The 20648-nt window shown below is 43.0% G+C and overlaps 1 protein-coding gene across 2 annotated transcripts; it reads left to right on the top strand.

Annotated features, from left to right (window-relative positions):
• Positions 1-7341: 7341 nt before the first annotated feature.
• On the top strand, positions 7342-20259 carry prdm1b (PR domain containing 1b, with ZNF domain). 2 transcript variants are annotated; one of them, XM_039654268.2, is made up of 6 exons: positions 7342-7527; positions 12110-12229; positions 13409-13658; positions 16922-17775; positions 17859-17987; positions 18307-20259. In XM_039654268.2, exons 1-6 carry the CDS (start codon positions 7357-7359, stop codon positions 18823-18825), a joined length of 2043 nt encoding a protein of 680 aa, XP_039510202.2. In that variant the 5' UTR covers positions 7342-7356; the 3' UTR covers positions 18826-20259. The 2 variants fall into 2 exon arrangements, with proteins under 2 accessions (XP_039510202.2, XP_039510203.2); XM_039654269.2 differs by lacking the exons at positions 7342-7527; positions 12110-12229 and adding an exon at positions 13165-13288.
• The last annotated feature ends 389 nt before the right edge of the window (positions 20260-20648 follow it).

The raw sequence follows: 20648 nt of genomic DNA, 5'->3' as shown, positions 1-20648 counted from the left end.
CGCTGGGTTGATTTAACCCACATTTGGGTCAAATATGGACAATCCCAAATGTTGGGTTAAAAATGTCATTTCAAATTTTCAGCTTCAACTTTCACTTTCAACTGTAATTTTTTTAAATTACATTTTTAACTCAGCATCAGGTCGCAGTTGTAAATGAGAACTTCTTCTCAACTGATTTTACCTGGTTAAACAAAGGTTAAATAAATAAAATAAAAAAATTGGGTTTGTCCATATTTGACCAAAATTTGGGATGAGACAACCCAGCATTTTTTAGACTGTAAACTCAATGTAATGCATGTTTTTGTCATACGTAAATAAAATGATCAGATGTCTGGACTTAAAAAATCATGGCACAGTTTATTATTAATTAACTACTTATTTGAATTTATTTAAATAAATGTATGTTTATGTTTTTAAAAATGCACTTTTTAAATTGCTCAGTTTATCGTGAAAACAGTTAAATTTGTTCAGTATAAACATGGTTAAATATGGAAGATTCAGGAGTTAAATAAAATGCAAAACAATCTGTATTTGTTGTGATAAATATATAAACCTGGTTATTGAGTTTAAAACATCTCTGGTTACTGGTGTAACCTATGTTCTCTGAATAGGGAACGAGATGCTGCGTAGCTTATGACGCAGTGGGAACGCCTTCTGGGTGTGCCGATTGTCTGATGCCCTTATAGAATCCCGCCAATCCTATTGGCTGATGGCGCAGCCACGCCCTTTGACGCCCATGCGTCATCATATCATATTAGCGCGCGCGCCATCCGCTCCTCAGATTTCTCTGCCGAAAAGGAACCTGTTGGCAGCGCAAGGAGCTTGGCAGCGAATGCAGCGTCTCGTTCCCTATTCAGAGAACATAGGTTACACCAGTAACCAGAGATGTTCTCTTTCATAGGTTCACTCAACGCTGCGTAACTTATGACGCAGTGGGAACAATATACCAAACTCGCGAAGCTACAGTGCTGCCGAAACTAAAAACAATAACATATAACACGTTCAACTGGTTCAAGCAGACAAAACCTGGGAACTTGGAGTCGTATAAAGATCCAAATTGTAGAATTTGACAAAAGTGTGCGGAGAGGACTATCCTGCCGCCATTCAAATGTCCTCCAGGAGAGCACCTGTAAAAAGGGCTTGAGAGGAAGCCACACCCCTGGTGGAATGTGCCCTGATGCTAAGAGGTGAAGGTAAACCGCACACCTCATAAGCCAAAGAAATAGCGTCTGTGACCCAGTGGGAGATTCTCTGTTTCAATGCGGCAAACCCGCGGCAGCCAGCACCAAAACACACCAAGAGCTGGTTGGATTTCCTCCAGCCACTGGAACGATCCACATACATCTTCAACGCCCGGACTGCGCAAAGCAAGTTAAGCTTTCTGTCCTCTTCAGACCCAAAAGGAGGAGGGTGGAAAAAACGAAGGTTAACAACCTGAGAATGAAATGCTGTGGACAAAACCTTAGGCACATAACCTGGTTTTGGTCTCAAAAACACTCTGACCAAGCCTGGAGCAAAATCAAGACATGACTCGCTAACGGAAAAGGCCTGCAGATCTCCAACTCGCTTCAACCCCACACATAAAAGCAGACACTAATCTTACTTTGCCCATATGAATCTCGTCCGATTCTCTGTGAGCAGCAATAGCGGCAACATAAACTCTCAAGGTAGTAGCCGCCGCCCCCGAGGCAAACTTTTTCCGTAAGAATTCCATCACTGAACCAACTGGACAGTTGACTGGGTCCAAAGAGTGTACTGAGCACCAAGAAACAAAAACTACCCACTTAGAGGAGTACAACTTTCTCGTGGAGGGAGCCCTAGCATTTGCAATGGTTTCCTGGACATCAGCGAGAAGACTAAAGTCCAAAGCAATATCCTGCCCTGAAGTTGGAACAACAGATCCTCCCTGACCAGAATCTCCCAAGGTGGGAGTTCCAAGAGGGGAATCAGCTCTGAAAACCACGGCTGGGAGGGCCAGAATGGGGCTACCAAGAGGAGACGAACTCCGCTCTCTCTCACCCTGGAAAGAACTGCCTGAATTTGCTTGACCGGCGGGAAAGCATAAAGTCTCCGTCTCGGCCAAGGGTGAGCGAATGCGTCTATCCCCAGAGGTGCTGGGGGGCTCAAGGAGAACCAAAGAGGGCACTGGGTCGACTCCTGGGATGCAAAGAGGTCCACCTCCGCCTCTCCGAACACTTCTCAAATTAGAGCTACTGTCCGATGGTTAAACGCCCATTCCCCCAACCTGAGTTTCTGCCTCGACAGAAAATCTGCTGTGAGGTTCAGGGCTCCCAGAACATGGACTGCCCTCAGTGACAGGAATCTGCCCTGAGACCAAAGGAGAAGGCAGCGCCTTCTGTCCAACGTGCACCTGCATAAAAATGCACCTATGCTGACCCCTTTCTGAAGGAAAAGAGGGTCCCGCCAAATTGAGAGCGCGTGGAGGCAGCTGCGCGACACCTTCAATAGGCGGAAAGCTGGTCCTGTGGAACAGCCTCGTGTTCCACAAGGAGTAAGCCAAGGGGAAGCACCAGAGATGCTGCAGCCATGGGGCCCAGCAGCCTACGACAAGTGCCCACAGAAACATGATGACCGAGTGAAAAACGGGCCAAACATGTCAGAAGGCTGGAAATTTTGGCAGGAGCCAACCGGGCCTGCATCAGAACCGAATCCAAGCACACCCCTAGGAAGACTGCGCTTAGAGCTAGGGCAAGAACACTCTTCTCCATGTTCAACCTCAGGCCAAGAGACTGAATGTGACGAGGGACAAGGTCCGTGTGGTGAGTCACTAATTCCTTGGAGTTGGCTAAAGGAGCCAATCGTACAGGTAATTGAGTATCTGGATGCCCTGGAGCCGCAAGGGCAGCAATGCCAGAGCAGCATCCATACACTTCGTGAAAGTTTGTGGAGCTAGGGCAAGACCAAAGGAGAGGACCTTGTACTGGTATGCCTTCGCCCCGAAGGAGAACCTGAGAAACCTCTTGTGTCGTAGCACTACCTGAATATGAAAATGTGTATCCTTCAGGTCTATGGTCACAAGCCAGACCCCTGCTCAAATTTGAGAGATGATAGCTTTGAGCGTCAACATCTTGAATTTCCCCTTGTAGAGACAAAAATTCAGTCGGCGCAGGTCCAGTATTGGACGCAGACCTCCGCCCATTTGGGGACCAGGAAGTAACAACTGAAGAGGCCCTGCTCAATCACCTCCGGAGGAATCTCCTTTATGGCTCCTTTGAGTAAACGGGAGGAAATTTCCTGCAGTAGAACAGAAGCCTCTGTCGACTACTGTTGGGCATACTCCATTGAAGCAGGGGGGCGGGCGACAGAACTGAAGTGTGTAGCCAAGCCGAATTGTGCGGAGGACCCAGGGTGAAACCCCTGGTAGACGCTCCCAAACTGGAAAGAACCGAGAGAGAGGAGGTGGAGTGGTGCAAGGCAGCGGACATATCCGAAATGGGGTGATGTGTTGGCTCCCGGAGCGATCCAACGTGCGATCCAACGTGATCCAGTGATCCAACGTGAAGGAAGGCTGTTGACGTCCTGACACGTACAGGGGAGAACCATTTCCTGATTGGCAAAAACCAACGGGTCCATCTGCTGCTGAGAGAAAATGAAAGTGTCTCCTGCGGGAGCGAAATGAATCGGGTGAGTCGAGAGGGAGGGAAAAAAGCTGAGCGTGTCTCCTTCCTCCTGCACTAGACGGTTTGTTGAGGGGTGGCTGCACTTCGGGACACGCAGGGTGGCGAAAGTGGCCGGTTTAGAAAAGGAGAGTGAGTGAGAGGTGGGCAGAAACGCATGCGCGGTCTGACCAACCTTGTGGATCGAGAGAAGCTCTCCTTTTCCTGACCTGCGGGTGAGGAACGATTTAAGGAGGCCGAGCGAAGGGTTTGTTAGACCGCTTCAGCTCGAGGCGCTTATGGGGCCGCTGGCGAGTGAACGGGCGACCACGGGCTCCCCAGACCGTAGCGGGTGGGGGATGAGCCGAGCCACATCTCCTGACGACAGGGAGAGATGAGAAGCCAGCATGTCCTCAACTGCTGGGATGGCGGGATAACCCTGCTCCACAGAACCAACAAGGTTGGTGAAGTCAGCGGCTGCCGCATTAAGCTTTTGCGTTCACACTACACGTGACCAAGCGACACGATACCATTCATTTTCAATGGTGAGCGGGCGACTTCCGGCGACACGCGCGACAGCGACCGTTGGCGACTGGTGGGGCATGTCCAGTGACGCAATAAAGTTGAGAAATGTTTAAATGTATGCAAATGTAGAGCGATACGAAACCCAATTTTCACGAGCGAAACCCAATAGGAGTGAAGTCAGTGGAGCGCGTCACTCTTCAGTGCTGAGTCTGACCAAGGCAAGTGGCAAGTTGAACAAGAAGCTCATTTTAGCAGTCAGAAACTGTCCTATAATGTATGATATATCTCCGTGAACATACAGTGGTGTTCACCGTACTGACTCCGTGAGACGGAGGGAGAGAAAGGGCATAGCCCGTCTGCTCAAACTCCATATCCTAGAGCTCTAATGTTACATCCGAGCCCCAGGTCGTGGATTCAAATGAGGCCTCAGCGGCCTCGGGAGCACGACGAGGGGGGGGGAGGGGGGGCGAATGACTCTTCTCAAACAAGGCTTTAGGATTGGCGTGATTCTATAAGGGCTTCAGACAATCAGCACACCCAGAGGGTGCTCCCACTGCGTCATAAGCTACGCAACGTTGAGTGAACCTATGAAAGAAAACACATTCAGTTTATTAGTACTATTACAGATATTTTATTTATTTATTTATTTATTTATTTATTTTTATCAGACTCTTTTATTTACGTATGATTGACAGATATGAGTCACATTATGTCTATTAGTTTGTTAGAACTTTGTAATTCAAAAGGGTTAAACATATATGCAGTTTTATTTATTGTTTTTTCATAATTTTAATGTAAAATCTCCCTTTGAACATGCACTGACTGACAGTAAGTAATGAATGTCTCATCTCTGTAATAATCTCAGTATTTGAACAGATTGGTGATGAATTGGAGTGAAACGCGTTACTCTTATATCAGGAGTGAAACACGAGGAAGAGAATCTCCAAAGAAGTGTGGACGTCTTCTGACTCATGAATGCATAACATTCCAGAACAATCATAACATCAGTCTGCGGTCCTCTGTCCTCTGCCGATGACGAAGCGATTTCAGTTTTTATTGAATGTATCATTTATTCAGCAGTAATGCTCAGAAGTCTGAGGCCGCTCGTGAAATGTTTTTATTTGCTTTATTTCTTTCAAATAAAAAGATGAACAGGATTTGAGACAATCCAAAGAGCCTAGTGACCTTGACATAGTGCATTATATCTTTAAAAAAATCTTAATTATTTGATGACATTGTTTTTTTTTTTTAATTCGTTTTTGAAAAAAAAAAATGAATTTTGTTAGTTACAATAAAAAATTTAAAAAATACATTGTCACAACAGAAAAAATATGTTCTTCCTCAGTGTTGAAACCTGGTTGAAACACTCTCTGCTCAGTGTTTCTGTCTCGTTTTCCAGCACTAATATCCAAACATTCTTAAATCAAGAAACATTTACTAGAGAAGATATTATCAAGTCTTGTTTTTTAAGGTTTGCCTTAAAACAAGAAATAATATTTGCTAGTGAAGTCAGGGAAATGAATAATAGATAAACAAAACAGGCAAAATTGATTTTTAAAATATATTTATAGATACTTTTTCTTGCTTAAGTGCAAACTTTAAACTTTTAAGTTTAAAGACATTTCATGTCCTTTTAGGAATGTTAAAAAAGCAAAACACAAACACTCCCAGTCATAATTAATTGGGTATGAGAACGATTGTATAAGATTCACTCTTGGGCTTTAACCCGTTTCATGTTGTTGTTTGGTTTCCCTTTTCTCCCAGCCGTGCCGGATGATACCCGTGTGTGTCAGGTCAGTGTTCAGAGCTGGTATGTGTGTGTGTGTTCAAACCCTGCAGACAGGTGTCTGAGACGCTCTTCAGTTTGACCTGCTTTTTCTCCCCCACCACTGGCCTAGGCACAGTATAACACACACACACACACACACACACACCAGTCCAGGTCTGGATCTAGGTCACAGAGGTGTGTGTGTGTGTGTGTGTGTGTTGGGGAGGGGTCTAATTGGGTTGGGACCAGATTGCTCATTACGAGCCCATCCAAGCAAAAGTCCACTGGTGTTTTCAGTGATCCAACCATCTGTTTTTCTTTTACTCAGTTGTTCAACTCTTTTCAGATTGTCTATGATCCTCCTTTGTCTGCTGGAGGTGTTGATGTGAACGTTTGCGCCCAAAAAAGCTTCCAGTGTCCTGATTGGATCACCTTCAACTAATCCTGACAGTCACATGATTAGAGCCAGATGCCGATTGGCTGGCTGCTGCTCCTCAAAGGTCTGGCGCAGCCGAGCGTGGGCAGTGTGTGTTACGGTGGTCAACGAGTGTGAGAGTCAGAAGATCTGCTGTTGGACTTTATGGAAACAGGAGAGAAACCAGACGAGATGGCTGAGTGAAGCTCAGTGGGACACAGAGATGACCTGACCAAAGACAGAGGATCCAACAGCTTCACCAATGTGAAGTGAGTCCAATGTTATTATTATTATTGATAGGAAACATGTTGTGATCTTCAGGTCTGGTGTTGGATGGATGATGTATTCTGTGTTGAGGTGTAAGTGGATAAAGTGTAAGTTTGTGTGAATGGCTCCATCACTGGCATTATTTTGAATGGGGTTTGAATTTGGTATGGTCACTAAGAAAACATTTTATTATAATTTACTTGAAAACTTTAATACTGAAAAATCATCAACATCAAGTGAGTTTTTGCTTGTGGAGTCAGAGAAGTAATCTTGTTTTCCCTTTGAAAAAGTTTAGATTTCTTTATTCACCCTTCTGGCCTACAGACTCAATTACAGGGCTAAGTGTGTAACGACATAGACTACATTTACTCACAAGAATACACTGTATTTCTCATAAACGTGGAGTTGGTACACACCACTGCTATTGTCATCTGCAATTAGTCATCTGATAGTTGTATGTGGTTGTCGAATTCTGAAGAAAGTTCGTTCATCTCTGGCCTCAGGGCTGGTTCACAGTCACAGTGTAAGAATACAGTATATGCTATCATGTGTTGCAACACACACTTACAGTATATTGTATTATGCAAGGTGTGTATTGCATGTTTGGAGACCTGAGAGGAAGTGTGTGTATGGCTAAAGACGCATTTCGCTTTTTCTTTAGAACTTGAACTAACCAATAAAGCAAAAGGAGAACCAAAGCAACCCGAACCAAAGGAGAACATACCAAACCGAAAACCAAGCGAGTGACGACTGAAGGATTGAAGATGAAGCTGGAAGCGTGTCTCGAGGACTTGAGCGAGTGGAGGGAACTGGACTTCGCCATGAACTGCACATATATTGTCCAGGACCAGGCGTGCGAGCCGAGCTTTGGGCTCCCGAAGGCCATGACCTCCATCCCACGAAACCTCACCTTCCAGTACAGCGCCGACAACCAGGTACGCATTCCAAGTTCTCAGTTCCCCCCGTCCCCCATCCCCAGTCCCTAGTCCCCAGTCTCAGTCCCACGTCTCCAGTCTCAGTCCCCAGTCCCCAGTGCCCAGTCCCCAGACCCTAGTCCCCAGTCCCCAGGTCCCAGGTCCCAGTCCCCAGACCCAACTATTTTCTATTTTAATATATTTTAAGATGCAATTTAAAAGTTTTGGGTAAAAAATAAATAATAAAGTGAAATGCTTTATTGTGTGTGATTTGCAAGTTTGATTTATTTTAAGACATGTAAGCTGAAGATCTAAAATAAGTTAAAATGGTTGGTTCAACTGATTTAATTGTCTTATTTTTATATATAAATGAGCTTAAATGTTAAGTAAACAGAACTAAGATTTGTTTTGATCTCACATGGCCTGCACTGTGTTGGATTTACTTAAAAGATATATGCACCATTTTTGCGTCATACTTTTTAAGTAATCCGTAATCATTTAATTAAGTAAATTTTTAACTTGGAATAATTTTACATAAAATAAACTTAAATATTTTAGTTCACGTGACATTCTTTACTTAAAAATATATGTAACGTGATGCATACATTTTTAAGTAAAGAATGTTGCGTGAACTCAAATAATTAAGTACATATAACAAAGATTTTCTTGTTAATTTTAAGTAAAATTATTCCAAGTTGGGATTACTTAAAAAGTATGGTGCATATATATTTTAAGTAAATCCAACACATCATTTTTTAGAGTGTGGTCGCTCATCTAACATGTTTCAGAGAACATTCAGAAGTAATATTCCAATAAACCAATGGAATGCTTGCGTTACACTTTACTTAAAGCCTTTATGTAAAAATGTATTCATCATGTACATAATGCATTATGGATAATTGTAACCAAAGTTAAAATGCATTGTAATATTTGCAGATTTCTCGTTCTATCTGAAACTGTCGTGATATTATGCATTATATTTTCTAAAAGTGTAACAATGTATTATAAGTGTGGTTACAATTATTCATGAGATAATACCATGCATTATAATGTGCACAATTAATACATTAAAGTAAAGTTATGTAAAGTGTTACCAAAAGGTTTTAAAAACGTTTTGAAGATTCAGAAGTAACAGTTTTATAACATTCTTAGAACATGTTTATGTTGGCTGGTCATGCTGTCATTTAAAAAAGTCCATCATGACGGTGTTTTGTTGTGTATGAGTTAATCTCAGCACTTGAAGTCCAGGTCCATGAGTGGGATTGTTCATTAAAGTGTCCGATGACGGAAACGGCTGGTTTGGTTTGAGTAGTTGAGTAGGTCAGTGTGACGATGACAGAGGATCTAATCACACACACACACACACACTCTCTCTCTCTCTCTCTCTCTCTCTCTCTCTCTCTCTCTCTCTCTCTCTCTCTCTCTCTATCTCTGTGTGTTGGATGTCACTAGTTCTCTTGCTGGACTCGACTTGTGGCGTATGGTGTGTGTGTCAATGTAAGGTCATGTTACACGGCTTTCTGGAGTGTTTGATTCTGATGTTTAAAGGCTCTTATTCTTCGGATAAAACAGTAAACAAAATCACAATAAATGATCACCCTGTAGAGGTTATTTTGGGTTGATAATCGATTGATTGTTAATTATTTCTTGGTTACTTTTGATGGCAGCTTATTTAGCATTTTTTGTAATACAATAAGATTGCTGCAGTTTATGGAAGCTTGTTTTTTGGCACAGAATTGCAACTTTTTATATCAGAATCAATCAGAAAGTCAGAAAGTTGCAATTGCGTGTTTTTGACTCTTTTTTTTTACTTTTTTGCGTGTTTGTATCTCACAATTCTGAGAAAAGATGCTTTTGATTGATACACAACACTCTAGAAAATGCTGGGTTATTTTAACCCAATTTTGGGTCAAATATGGACAAACTCAAACATTTGGTTAAAAATTTAATTTGAAAATGTATCCCAATGGCTTTGTCCATATTTGACCCAAAATTGGTTTAAAACAGCCCAGCATTTTTTAGATAAAAAGTTGCAATTACCTTTTTTATTGTGTGTCGGAAACAATCAAGCTTCTATGTTAGTGTTTGCAGTCTCCATCATCTCTTGCCCGTGTCACTCGGCCTTTGCTGTGGTTTCTCTGCGTCGGCTTCATGCGTTTCTTCGCTCTTGTGTTCGTCTTTTGCATTCGATCCAGTTTCCCTCCTTCGCAGGTGAAAGTCAGTTCCTCTTTCTAAAGCTCTTTGCTCTTTTTATATCCTGTCACACTGAAGGTGTGAACTTGTGGTCATGAGCTCATAAACACACACACGCACAAACACTGGACGGCCCGTGAATGTGCAAAGATAAAACAATACGTGTGAAAAATATTCGGCTTCTGATGAGACCTCAAGATCAGCAAGACATTAAAACTGTGTGTGTGTGTGTGTGTGTTTGTGTGTGTATATACAGTATAGTATGTATGTGTATATATATAGGAATTCTATATAGCCATGTATCTTTATCTATCTTTTCTTGTAAGTGCTTCTTTTAACATGATTCTCATTAGCCGCATAATGAAGCTTTCGGGCCACATTCAATCGCTTCTTTCTCTTCCCCTTTCACACACTCTTTCATGTCTCACGTTCATATTCTCACTGTCATCTTTTATCACACATTGAGCCTCTTTTATTCAAGCAGAATCAAGCAAATCGTTGAATCCAGCGCCTGTCCCGATGGACGAGAGCGAACAGCAGATTCTGTATCTCACACACACTCGAGAGGAATCGATCACACACTTCCTATTCCTGGCCGCTGATTCTGTGAAAAGCTTTGCTCTTAACTGTCATTGACGTTTGCCTCGGACAGAAAAACCCAGTGGTCAGTTCCTGGAGGGCCGACAGCACTTTTTTATTGCAAGGAAAAATGAAAGCTTTTTAGGGATGTTGGAAAGCCAGTCTCAGGGTGACGAGATGCAGTCACTCGCTGATGGGTTTTTGTGATGCATACGCACATAGTTTCTGTGTTTGTGAAAGTCTGCGTATTAATGTGTCGTCGGTGCGCAGTGTGTTGTTGTAGGGAAGAACTGAAACTCTCGAATGATGTCTGATGTGTAACTTAAACTAAATGTGTTTTCTTTGTCTTGTTTTTCCAGTGCAAATCTCTAAATGTTTTTTAAATTAAATCCATGTACATTTACTGGAGAAGCAATTAAAGTAATTTTAATTTTTTCATTGTTTATTTTCCGGGAACTAACTCGTCACAATATTCCTCATTATAATAATTCATATGCAGAATAAAGGGGCAGGGCCTGGTTGAGTTAGTTAGTAGTGTGTTAAACTGGAGGTTGTGGAAAGGGGTGGGACATTTCCCAAACACACTCGAAGCGCTCGGCCAATCACAACACACTACTCCAGCCGACCAATCAGAGCACAGTGTGCTTTCAGAAAGAGGGGCTTCATAGAGACAGGAAGTAAACAGAGCGTTACTGACAGACTGAGAAGAGACGAGCCGCAACAATGGAGAATAATCAACATTTACTATTCAAACCTGTTCTAGTAGAGCCTGAAACATCATCACGGCTTGCAACTTATTCTTAGTCTACTCTACTAATTCTGTAATGAAAGCTAGTAGACATGAGGTGCAACTAGTCAACAGAATTTTTTAAAGAGACCATCAAAATAAAGTGAAACCGAGTTTTTAAAGAAAAGCAAGACAATCTTTGTTTGCAGTGTGTTAACGAGCAACAGGCAGAATGGCACGCAGTCATGCATGTAAGCGTGTGTATAAACGAAGCGTGCCTCCCGAGCGGGGGCACGTGGCAGATGGGGTGATCTGTGACTCAAATGCACAAACACTTATAGAATCTCAGGCAAAGGAAGTAGGTTAAGCTCGACTGATTAACTTTCGTTTGGACCTGGATCCTCGGACAGCTGCGGGGTGTTGGGTTAGCGTGGTGCCGCTGGCCTCGTCCGAGAGTGACACACACACACACTCACCCCCTCCTCTGACTCCATAAACCCTCTCTGAGCGGTTAATCACTAAAGAACAACCAATTAGTCACGCAACGCTAACGACTCACAATTCTTCTGTCAGTGCAGCTCACGTCTAAGTGACCGTCCCTGTACTTATTGCAATCCATGATGTCTTTATCCTGCAGTAATTTTGTATTTTTCAGTGTTTCTGTGTAGTTTTCCAGCACTAATATCTAAAAATTCTTTAAGAATGAGAAACAAGCCAAAAGCACTAAGTATGCGGGTTGGTTGTGAGCTGGTTGTTCGGGGCCGTGACCCCCACGCCACACTTTGACCCATTTTACAGGCCGGTTTCTGCGCTCGACAGCGTCGAGTGTCGACCACCTGCTCCAGTTTCTCTTCTGCCTCTTTTTAAGACATTGTTTGTCAATACCAGACAACTTTTGCCAGCAGGGTCATTGGGGTCAGGCTTATTGAGGACAGCTGTATGTTTCCAGGTCAGGCTCCAAGTAGAGCAGGGAAAGTATAAGTCTGTTAACTCGTTAGTGTGCTACCTTAGGTCACCTATGACGTTTCCTACAGGTCATCTCCATTGAATTCAGTGTATCATTAATGATTTATGTGCTGACTCACAGTCTGCTTCTCTCTGCAGGTGACCGGTGTGTTCAGTAAAGAGTACATCCCTCAGGGCACGAGATTCGGACCTCTTCAAGGGGTCGTCTACACCAAAGACAATGTGCCCCTTCATGCCAACCGGAAGTACTTTTGGAGGGTAAGTGACTTCATTACTGCACTAATCCTTCAGGGACACCGTTTCTGCTGAAAAGCTGCTAAACCGGTCACGACTTTCCCGAGAATTTTAGCAGAAAGGAGCCGGAAGCTTAAACATCCAAGCAAGAATACATACCATGACGCCTTGGCTTCTTCGACACGATCGTGTTTCCTTTAAACACACGCCTATGTTTAGACACATGCATGCATTGAATAAGTAGTTATTCCTATTGTTCTTTTAAGGGCTTGTTTGGAAAACACAGAGGAAGCTCTGAGAGCCGTTTCCTGTTTGCTGTAGATTCCTCTCCGTTCTCAGAGGCTTTACTCCAAGTGTGCCTCTTTCGAAACCATTCGTCAAAAACACAACGATAGCGCAAGTCTTTGGTTTGTGGCCAGGTTTTAGAGAAGTCGGGATTCCTGCACAGACAGGGACGCACGCACACACACACACATCACTTTCTTTTCAGTTCTTTGTGTTCTCATATCAGCATGCATCTAAGTGAACTTCAGTCTCTTTATCTCTCTGCCAAGGTCACTAGATCTGCCTGTGTATGTGTTTGTTTATATGCATGGTGTGCGTGTGTGTGCGTGTCGCTTTGGGCTTTCCTAGTCTGAGCTGTCCTTTCCTTTCTCCGTTTCCTGTAAATCCTTTCAAACTTCCTCTTGCCATATAGAATTGCAATGACGCATCGTGTCACGTGACCGAGGGCAGGAGGACGGATGTGTCCATGTGGGTGAAAGTGTGTTTGTGTTTATGAGTCTTCAAGGGTGTGACTGGTTAAAGGAGCGTCTGTGATAGTGGAGATGTCATGCCTCGGCACGTCTGCACAGTGAATTCCCCCACACACAACTGAGAACGAAAGTGGGAGGAGTCAAGGGCAGAGCCTGAGCATGTGACTGGCAGCATGTGTGGAGCGTTATAAAAAGCCTGACATCATTGACACACAAAGTTAGTCACACATCTTCAGCAGGACAAGCCACACACACACTTTCACAGGTTAGGAGACACAGAGGAGTTGATATAAAAAGCTGTTTATCAAGCATTCTGTTCATGGCAGAGGTAAAGAACCTTTAGTAACGACTGATTCACAGCTTTAAAGAGTGATTTTAGTGTTTAACGGTAATGGTTTTGACACCTGCAGACTCAAGCCTTCATGTTTTCCTCTCTCTCTTCATCCAGATCTACAGTGGTGGGCACTTACACCACTTCATCGATGGCTACGACGTCCAGCGCAGCAACTGGATGCGGTTCGTTAACCCGGCACGCTCGGGGGCCGAACAGAACCTGGTGGCCTGTCAGAACGGCCAGGAGATCTTCTTCTACACGCTGCGGCCCGTGGAGCCCGAGCAGGAGCTGCTGGTGTGGTACAGCCCCGAGTTCTCCCAGAGACTGTGTGGCCAGCCGGTGCAGCCCGACCGCCTCAAGCCAAGTGAGTCACGCTGGGACTGTCCCACCGCCGGCTCGGGGATGGAAAACTGGATGTGCTTTGATGCATATAGGGGCTTTTGCTTTTCCTCCTGTGTCTTGATTGTGTTTTTTCTTGCTGTCTTGAAGCAATATGATTAGTCACATCAGTTACCTTTGTGTTTTCCCGGAGTCTTTCCTTTCCTCAGTATATAGTGGGTTTCTTCCCCTCTTTTGTTTTTCTTCTTATATATCTTTATTCTAATATTAGTCATGAGTCACATCAGCTACCTTTGTGTTTGCCCTGAGTGTTTCATCAACATTAGGCGACTCCTTTAACCCATTTGAACTGAAATTCACAAATAATTCCAACGAATCGATCATTGGACATATGCGTTGCGTTCTTTTATGCCTCTAACTAAAAACAAAGTTGGCTTCAAATTTTTTTTATGTAATTTTCCCAAATACTTCCAAGGAATCGGTCATTGAACGAAACATGAAATTTTAAAGGCTAAATGCTTGTTATTTACAACTTTGAGAGTCGTTTTTGACAGTGTAAGAGTTCAGTAATTAGCGGGCACCCTCAGATCTTCTGCGCACACTAGTAATATTGACATCCAAAATACATATGGGAGGTTGTTTGATATTTTTGTCATATACAGTCAAACCAGTATTAATTGCTATCCTAACTTACGTAAATGAACTATCATATCCTGCACTCACTAGTAAAAATAATAATATAAAAAAAGGTTACACTTTATTTGGATAGTCACTTTAGACATTCTACTAACTATAAGTAACTTTTCAACTACATGTCAACTAAGTGTCTTTAGAGTATTAGTAGGCTGTAGTAGACTGTCAGTAGACTGTTAGGTTAGGGTTAGGTGTTAGGGTTCAGGTTAGGAGAACAAGTTGACTTGTAGTTGCTAAGTTACTTACAGTCAGTTGAATGTCTGTTGGGGGACCAACAAAATAAAGTGTTAGCTGATATTAAGCAGACAGTCTACTAATCCTCTAATGATAGTTAGTTGACATGTAGCGGCAAAGTTACTTGTAGTTAGTTGAATGTCTAAATTGGACTATCAAAATAAAGTGTTACCTAAAAAAATACTGTATATATGCTGTCTGAATAATTTGATGACTGTATAGATGTACTTTCTTTACATGGCTGAAATGAGCTTTGTGATATTACACCACTAATAGGAGCATACTGTTAAATGTTTACTGAAAATTATCTCTATATGTAAAGAACAGTAAGTCAGGGATTCATTTGAGACTTGAAAACATGAAAGCCACAACATGAAAGTGACTGTCAATGAGCCTGATTGTGTATGAATGTGTGAGGTCTGTGAGTGTGTGCGGATGTTTATGACAAAACACTGGACATTTCTGTCTGAGTAGATGTCATGCGATAGCACCTATATCACACTGACACTGTTGTCTTATTCACTCCTTGGAATGCATGTATTTGTGTTTCTGTGCGTGCTGTGCGTGCATTAATGTTTGCTGTTGTTAAGGACCATTACCTGAGTCATGTCGACACGCATACGCTTCTCTCTTGTGATGCTTTTCCTCAACAATTACACCTAAATGTCCCTCTTTAGGAAGTCATGCGCCGTGAAGAACATCAGCCTTTCTTAAAAACTCTTTTTAATTTGGATCATTCAGTCCCCTTTAACCCGTTATTTTTCTTTTGTGAGCGTAAAAGAAATCTGTATATTCAGTTTTGCATCATATCGCTCTTTTTGCTGGACTTTGGCATATCAAGTCCTTCTTCAAATCTGCTGATATTTAGTCTAATTTAAAACACGGTGAATGTCAACCGCTTCCATTCGCCCGTGTTCCTCCGGGAAACGTATTCATACACATTTGACAGTTCGGAGTTTCAAATATCCATTTTCGCTTTCCTCACGGTAGTTAGGAAATGCCTAGACGATGCCTGTAAATGTTGCACCAGATTGGGTTTGAGGAACCAAGCTTCGACCACAAGGGTTATAATGTGTTGGTGTAATCTTCCCACTGCTGTGTGACACACTCGGGCCTTGAACCACTCTCCATGATTTAGCAGATTTTGTCTGAGTCACCAGAAAGGTTACTGAAAGAAGCTCGCTGTTGTGGCTTTCCTTTTACAATCTCTGAAGCGAAAGGACAGTAATAATCTGATCTTATCTTGATTCCCTGCATAACAGTAAGTTACAGTTAGTGATTTTTCCCATGGTCGAGGACATCTGCTGTTATAGTGAGTCAGAGTAGTTTCTGAGAGAAGTATGGCCATCACACGAGTCTCACATACATATGGCCCTCCACCTCACAAACATACACACACCCACACTGCGAACACCCACACGGTTGTAATCTAGGTGCTGTGTGAAAGCAGTACTACCTCTTTGTCAAACAGAAACCAGTCAGAGATCTTCTGCCTGTCAGCTTTAAACTGAAAGAGCTGCCATTTACCATAAGTGAGCGTTTGAGGAGGAAGGGTATGAGTAGGTGTGCGGCACACAGACACACACAGGCATGTGCGACGGGTGACCGGTGTCGCTCTGTGAAGACTTGGACCTGCTTGGTCAATCTCAGCAAACCTGAAATCTGTTGACAAGTTTCGTGACACTTTATTATGATGGTCCCCAAACTGATCGTCTACTAATGCTCCAATGAGAGTGAGTTGAAGGGGTGTCACAATATATCATGTCACAATGTCATGTCGCAATACAACAATGTGTGTGAATATGTACTAGTTCACCCAAAATACAAAAGAAAAATCAAGTTTTCAGAGTTTTAGTGTCAGTAAACCGCTATATATAATGTTGAATGTAATGATGCAATGAGGGATATTTGTGGGTCCTGATAATGCCAAATGTATTGTTACCAGTAAAAAGTGGCCTACATTGTTTTAAATATATCTAATCAGTGACAGAGTGCAAGTATATTCGTCTAAAATAATTTTATGTATTTCCAAAATCATGAATATGTTTATTCTGGTGTCTCTATTGTCCTGCGCTTTGGGTTTCAGCAGCAAGTCCAAGCCTATTTATTTCCATCCCCGATGTAAAACCAAATGTAGGATTTTAATCAACACTACATTTGTTTTGTTTTGGAGTATCGCAATGATGCCATCTGCCATGAATCGTGACACAAGGGTATTGTTAACCCCCTAGTGAGTTGACATTTACAGTATTTAAGTTAGTAGAACGTTGAAGTCTCATACTCGTGTTCTCACCTCTGCTGTCTGTCAGCCTTCACACGTCTCCTTGCACTGTGTGACCTTTTTGCGCTCTCTTTCTGCAGAGTACATGCCTGACATGGACTATCAGAAGCAGAATGTCTACTACCCTAAACAGGCCTCAAGCCCACACAAACTTCGAAACGAGGGAGAGGAAGAAGAGGTGGACGAGAAGATCGACGTGGAGCTCATTGAGAGGGACACGCCTCCTGACACACCAGACGAACAGGTCGTGGACTTCAGCAAGAAGATCCACAGAGCTGCTTCTCCACAGTTGGTGCGTTCTCCACATCCCAACCAGAAGGAGATGAACATGAGCACTCACCTGTATCCCACCCTGTCCCCGCAAGACCTCTCGCTCCACTTACAAGGCCTTTATGGTCATCATCGAGAGGGTTTGATCTCGTACCCTTCCCTGCCCTCTCCTAGACCTCTGCAAGCTCCTTATCCACTTCTACCACAGTACAATCCTCATTTTTCCCGTTTGCTGTTGCCCCCGTACTCCCCTCCCTTCCCGTCCATGTTGCCCTCGAAAGGGAGTCTCCGGTACAACGGATTCCTGGGAAGTGATGGCTTACCCTACCCTTCAATTCCCCAACCTGGTCTGTTACCAGTTACCCTTCCCTATCCCTCCCCGGTCCATGGAGGATTGAAGGAAAGAATCCCGAATACTCCCCCCGGTGCCCCGGCCACCCCCGAACTCTCCCCTCAGCAAAGCTTCCACAAGTCTCTCTCTGAATGCGAAGAAGCCATTAACCTCAGCCTGGCTTCACCCAGGAGCACACCCCCCCTGTCCTCGTCTTCTCCACCAACACCCGGGTACAAATCTCTCCCATATCCACTCAAGAAGCAGAACGGCAAAATCAAGTATGAATGCAATGTCTGCCTCAAGACCTTCGGTCAACTGTCCAACCTCAAAGTGAGTACACTTTATTCAGAGTCTTGTTTTGAGAGATGTGGAATGATGTGGTTAAGACTAAACGGTCTGTTTTTGCTTTGAAGGTGCACTTGAGGGTCCACAGTGGCGAGAGACCATTCCAGTGCAACTTGTGCAAAAAGAGTTTCACCCAGCTGGCACACTTACAGAAACATCACCTGGTCCACACGGGAGAGAAGCCACACGAATGCCAGGTGAGCTCATATGCTATGACTCAAGATAAAGTTATATCCTATTAACATGCCATGACGCACTCCTACAACATTGCTTATCTGTCAGAAGACCTTTACCTTGTCACTCCTGTTTCCTTGAAGAGAAATGCTTTGTTGTTCAGTAACTAGAGAGGGTGTGACAGTGGCGTCAGCCTGCACTAGTTATTCATTTTGACCACTGAAAATTAACAAGTCCTTTAGTGTGGCTGGCTTGCTGTCTGCATACCAGAGCAAACAATGAGGTGATTATGTAAGGCTGCTCTTTGAATTAAAGTCTGTGATTCTCTTTGAATGTCCACAGGTGTGCCACAAACGCTTCAGCAGCACCAGCAACCTGAAAACACACTTGCGTCTGCACTCGGGAGAGAAGCCGTATCAGTGTAAGCTGTGTGGAGTGAAGTTTACCCAGTATATCCACCTCAAACTCCACCGTCGGCTTCACAGCTCCTGCGAGCGACCGCACACCTGCCAAACCTGCACCCGAGGCTTCCTCCATGGCTTCTCCCTACACCTCCACCAGCGCTCGGGATGCTGTCCCAACACCCGTCCCGAGATCCCCGAGCTGGTGGAGCGATTCGACGCCAGTCACGAGGCCGAGGCTCTTCCGGAGAACGCCGGAGACGCTCAGGTCGACGCCGCCTTGGAGAAATGGCTGGCTAGGAGTCTGGAAAACGGCGAGGGGAAGGAAGACGTGGGATTCCTCAAGGCTTTCAGTGCTTCAGTACCTCAGGGAGAAACCATCATGGGCCACCATCCCCAGGAGAGAGCCAGCGTGGTTCACTTCAACCATCGGCACTCCATTAAGACTGAGGAGGAGTAGATGACCCATCCCAGCAAGCAATCTTTGTATCTAAAGGACGTCTAATAGCCGTTTAATAGCTAAATCGTGTCTATAGATTGACATGATATCTTGTTGATAATATTGACATTGGTAACCATCTCACGCGCTGCCTGGCCAAAAACTACAATGAATCAGGGTTGACTCTAAATAGCACAGAACATGTCAAAGAAACCAAACACCTTGTAATCACTGTTGAATTTGCTGTTTTGTAATGTCATCAAATTCAAGGTTATGAATTTAGAAGTCTGTAAGTGTGTTACTCATAGCCGGACTATATATCGAGTCTATAGTTAACCTATTGACGGCTATTGCTTGCTGAGAGTGCTCCTTCAGGTCTTCCAGAAACCCCTCAAAAATGCGATCTATGCACAGGGCATTCCCTAGTTGACCAAAAATCCTATCTTTCCTGGGAAAATCAGAGAGAAGATGCATAAACCAAGCCAATGAGAGCCGCACCAAACAAATACTTGTACTTTCCAAAGACTTGAAGAAAGTGATTGCACTTCCACCCTCTGACCTGTTGTAGAATGAAGATGTGATTTATAATGTCCTCATCTGGTTTTCAAACCAGTCTGTCTGTGTGAGTTTGTCTTAACTTATTATTGTTGAGTTTTTGAGCACTGTATCAAATGTTTATTTGTGTACTTTTTATGTATTTTTAAACAAATATTGGGATTCTCAGGAATTATGTGTCAATCCCACTATGGACACTATATGTTACAGTCCCAAATGGACTGGATCTTCTCCGTCCATTCCAATGGTCTGTGTGCGAATGTGTGCAGATGGATGTACGTGGCTATGATTTTACCTGGTGTTCAATAATTGTGAATGTGATCTTTTATGAAAGTATGTATAATGTATCTTTTCAATGGATCATTCACTGTAGATTCTAAGAATAATATAGCAGTTTTCTCAGATCTTGAACTCCTTGGACATTGGAAAGAAAACATGCCTCACTTTTTATTTAATATTCGAAATATTCTTTGTTTTCTTAGTTTAATGTTACTTGGTTGTGTCTACCAATGTTTACTGTTGTCTCTTTAATTCAAACAAGTGTTGTTAGCACTATGAAAATGATCAACTCCATGTAGCTGAAACTGAATTTGCCAATCATGAAGATTGCAATACTTATTTCTTATAGACTGCAGTACCTCATACTAAAAAGTTAAATTGTTAGTTTCATATGTTATGCTCTTTTAATTTATTTGATGTCAGCACTGGAAAAAGCAGGAACTAGATCCAAGTGCAGACTGTTAGCTGTCACAGGGTTTAGAAAGGAGACATTTTGTAAAGTTCTTTTGTTATCCTAGTTTATTTTTGACTCAGTCCAAAGGATGTTGATACTTTATATGTGAGAACTTATTTTTTGACAAACTTTTATAATGTAGCGCATTAAACATGACTTGTCTAAGACCTTGCTCTGTCCGTGTGATTGTGTTGTTGAAGACCTTGTTCTCATAGAATCAGGTTTTCACACTCGCGTCGCTTCTCGCTTCTCTCTGTGGTCGTATTTCTAGAAAGTAGAGGAACTGAAATTGTTGCTCATCAGCCAAGACTGATCAAAAATGCCCACCGTCACGTGCATTGCTATTTTTCATTTTGGTGTGAAAAAGAAATCATAAAAACACCCCCAACCTTTGCCTACTGTTACTTTAGAGTCACAAATAAATAACTCCTCCCAGCAATTCGATTATACAAGATGATATCAAGACATATGTAATATTAGATTTTCTGAAATATCTGTTTCAACTAACGGTGCTCCTAAAAAGTGGCCGAACACCTCAAATGTAACTTTAAAATTA

The sequence above is a fragment of the Pimephales promelas genome, chromosome 18 (genome assembly GCF_988280905.1).
Source record: "Pimephales promelas chromosome 18, fPimPro1.hap1.1, whole genome shotgun sequence".
Classification (NCBI taxonomy): Eukaryota; Metazoa; Chordata; class Actinopteri; order Cypriniformes; family Leuciscidae; genus Pimephales; species Pimephales promelas.
This window is presented reverse-complemented; position numbering and strand designations above follow the sequence as displayed.

What these genes read in the sequence shown, in the direction of transcription:
- prdm1b (XM_039654268.2), top strand. Translation starts at nt 7,357, where the DNA reads ATGAAGCTGGAAGCGTGTCTCGAGGACTTGAGCGAGTGGAGGGAACTG. An exon ending in ACCGGAAGTACTTTTGGAGG is followed by an intron (nt 12,230 to 13,408) that starts GTAAGTGACTTC and finishes CTCTTCATCCAG; the next exon opens with ATCTACAGTGGTGGGCACTT. An exon ending in AGAAGCCACACGAATGCCAG is followed by an intron (nt 17,988 to 18,306) that starts GTGAGCTCATAT and finishes GAATGTCCACAG; the next exon opens with GTGTGCCACAAACGCTTCAG.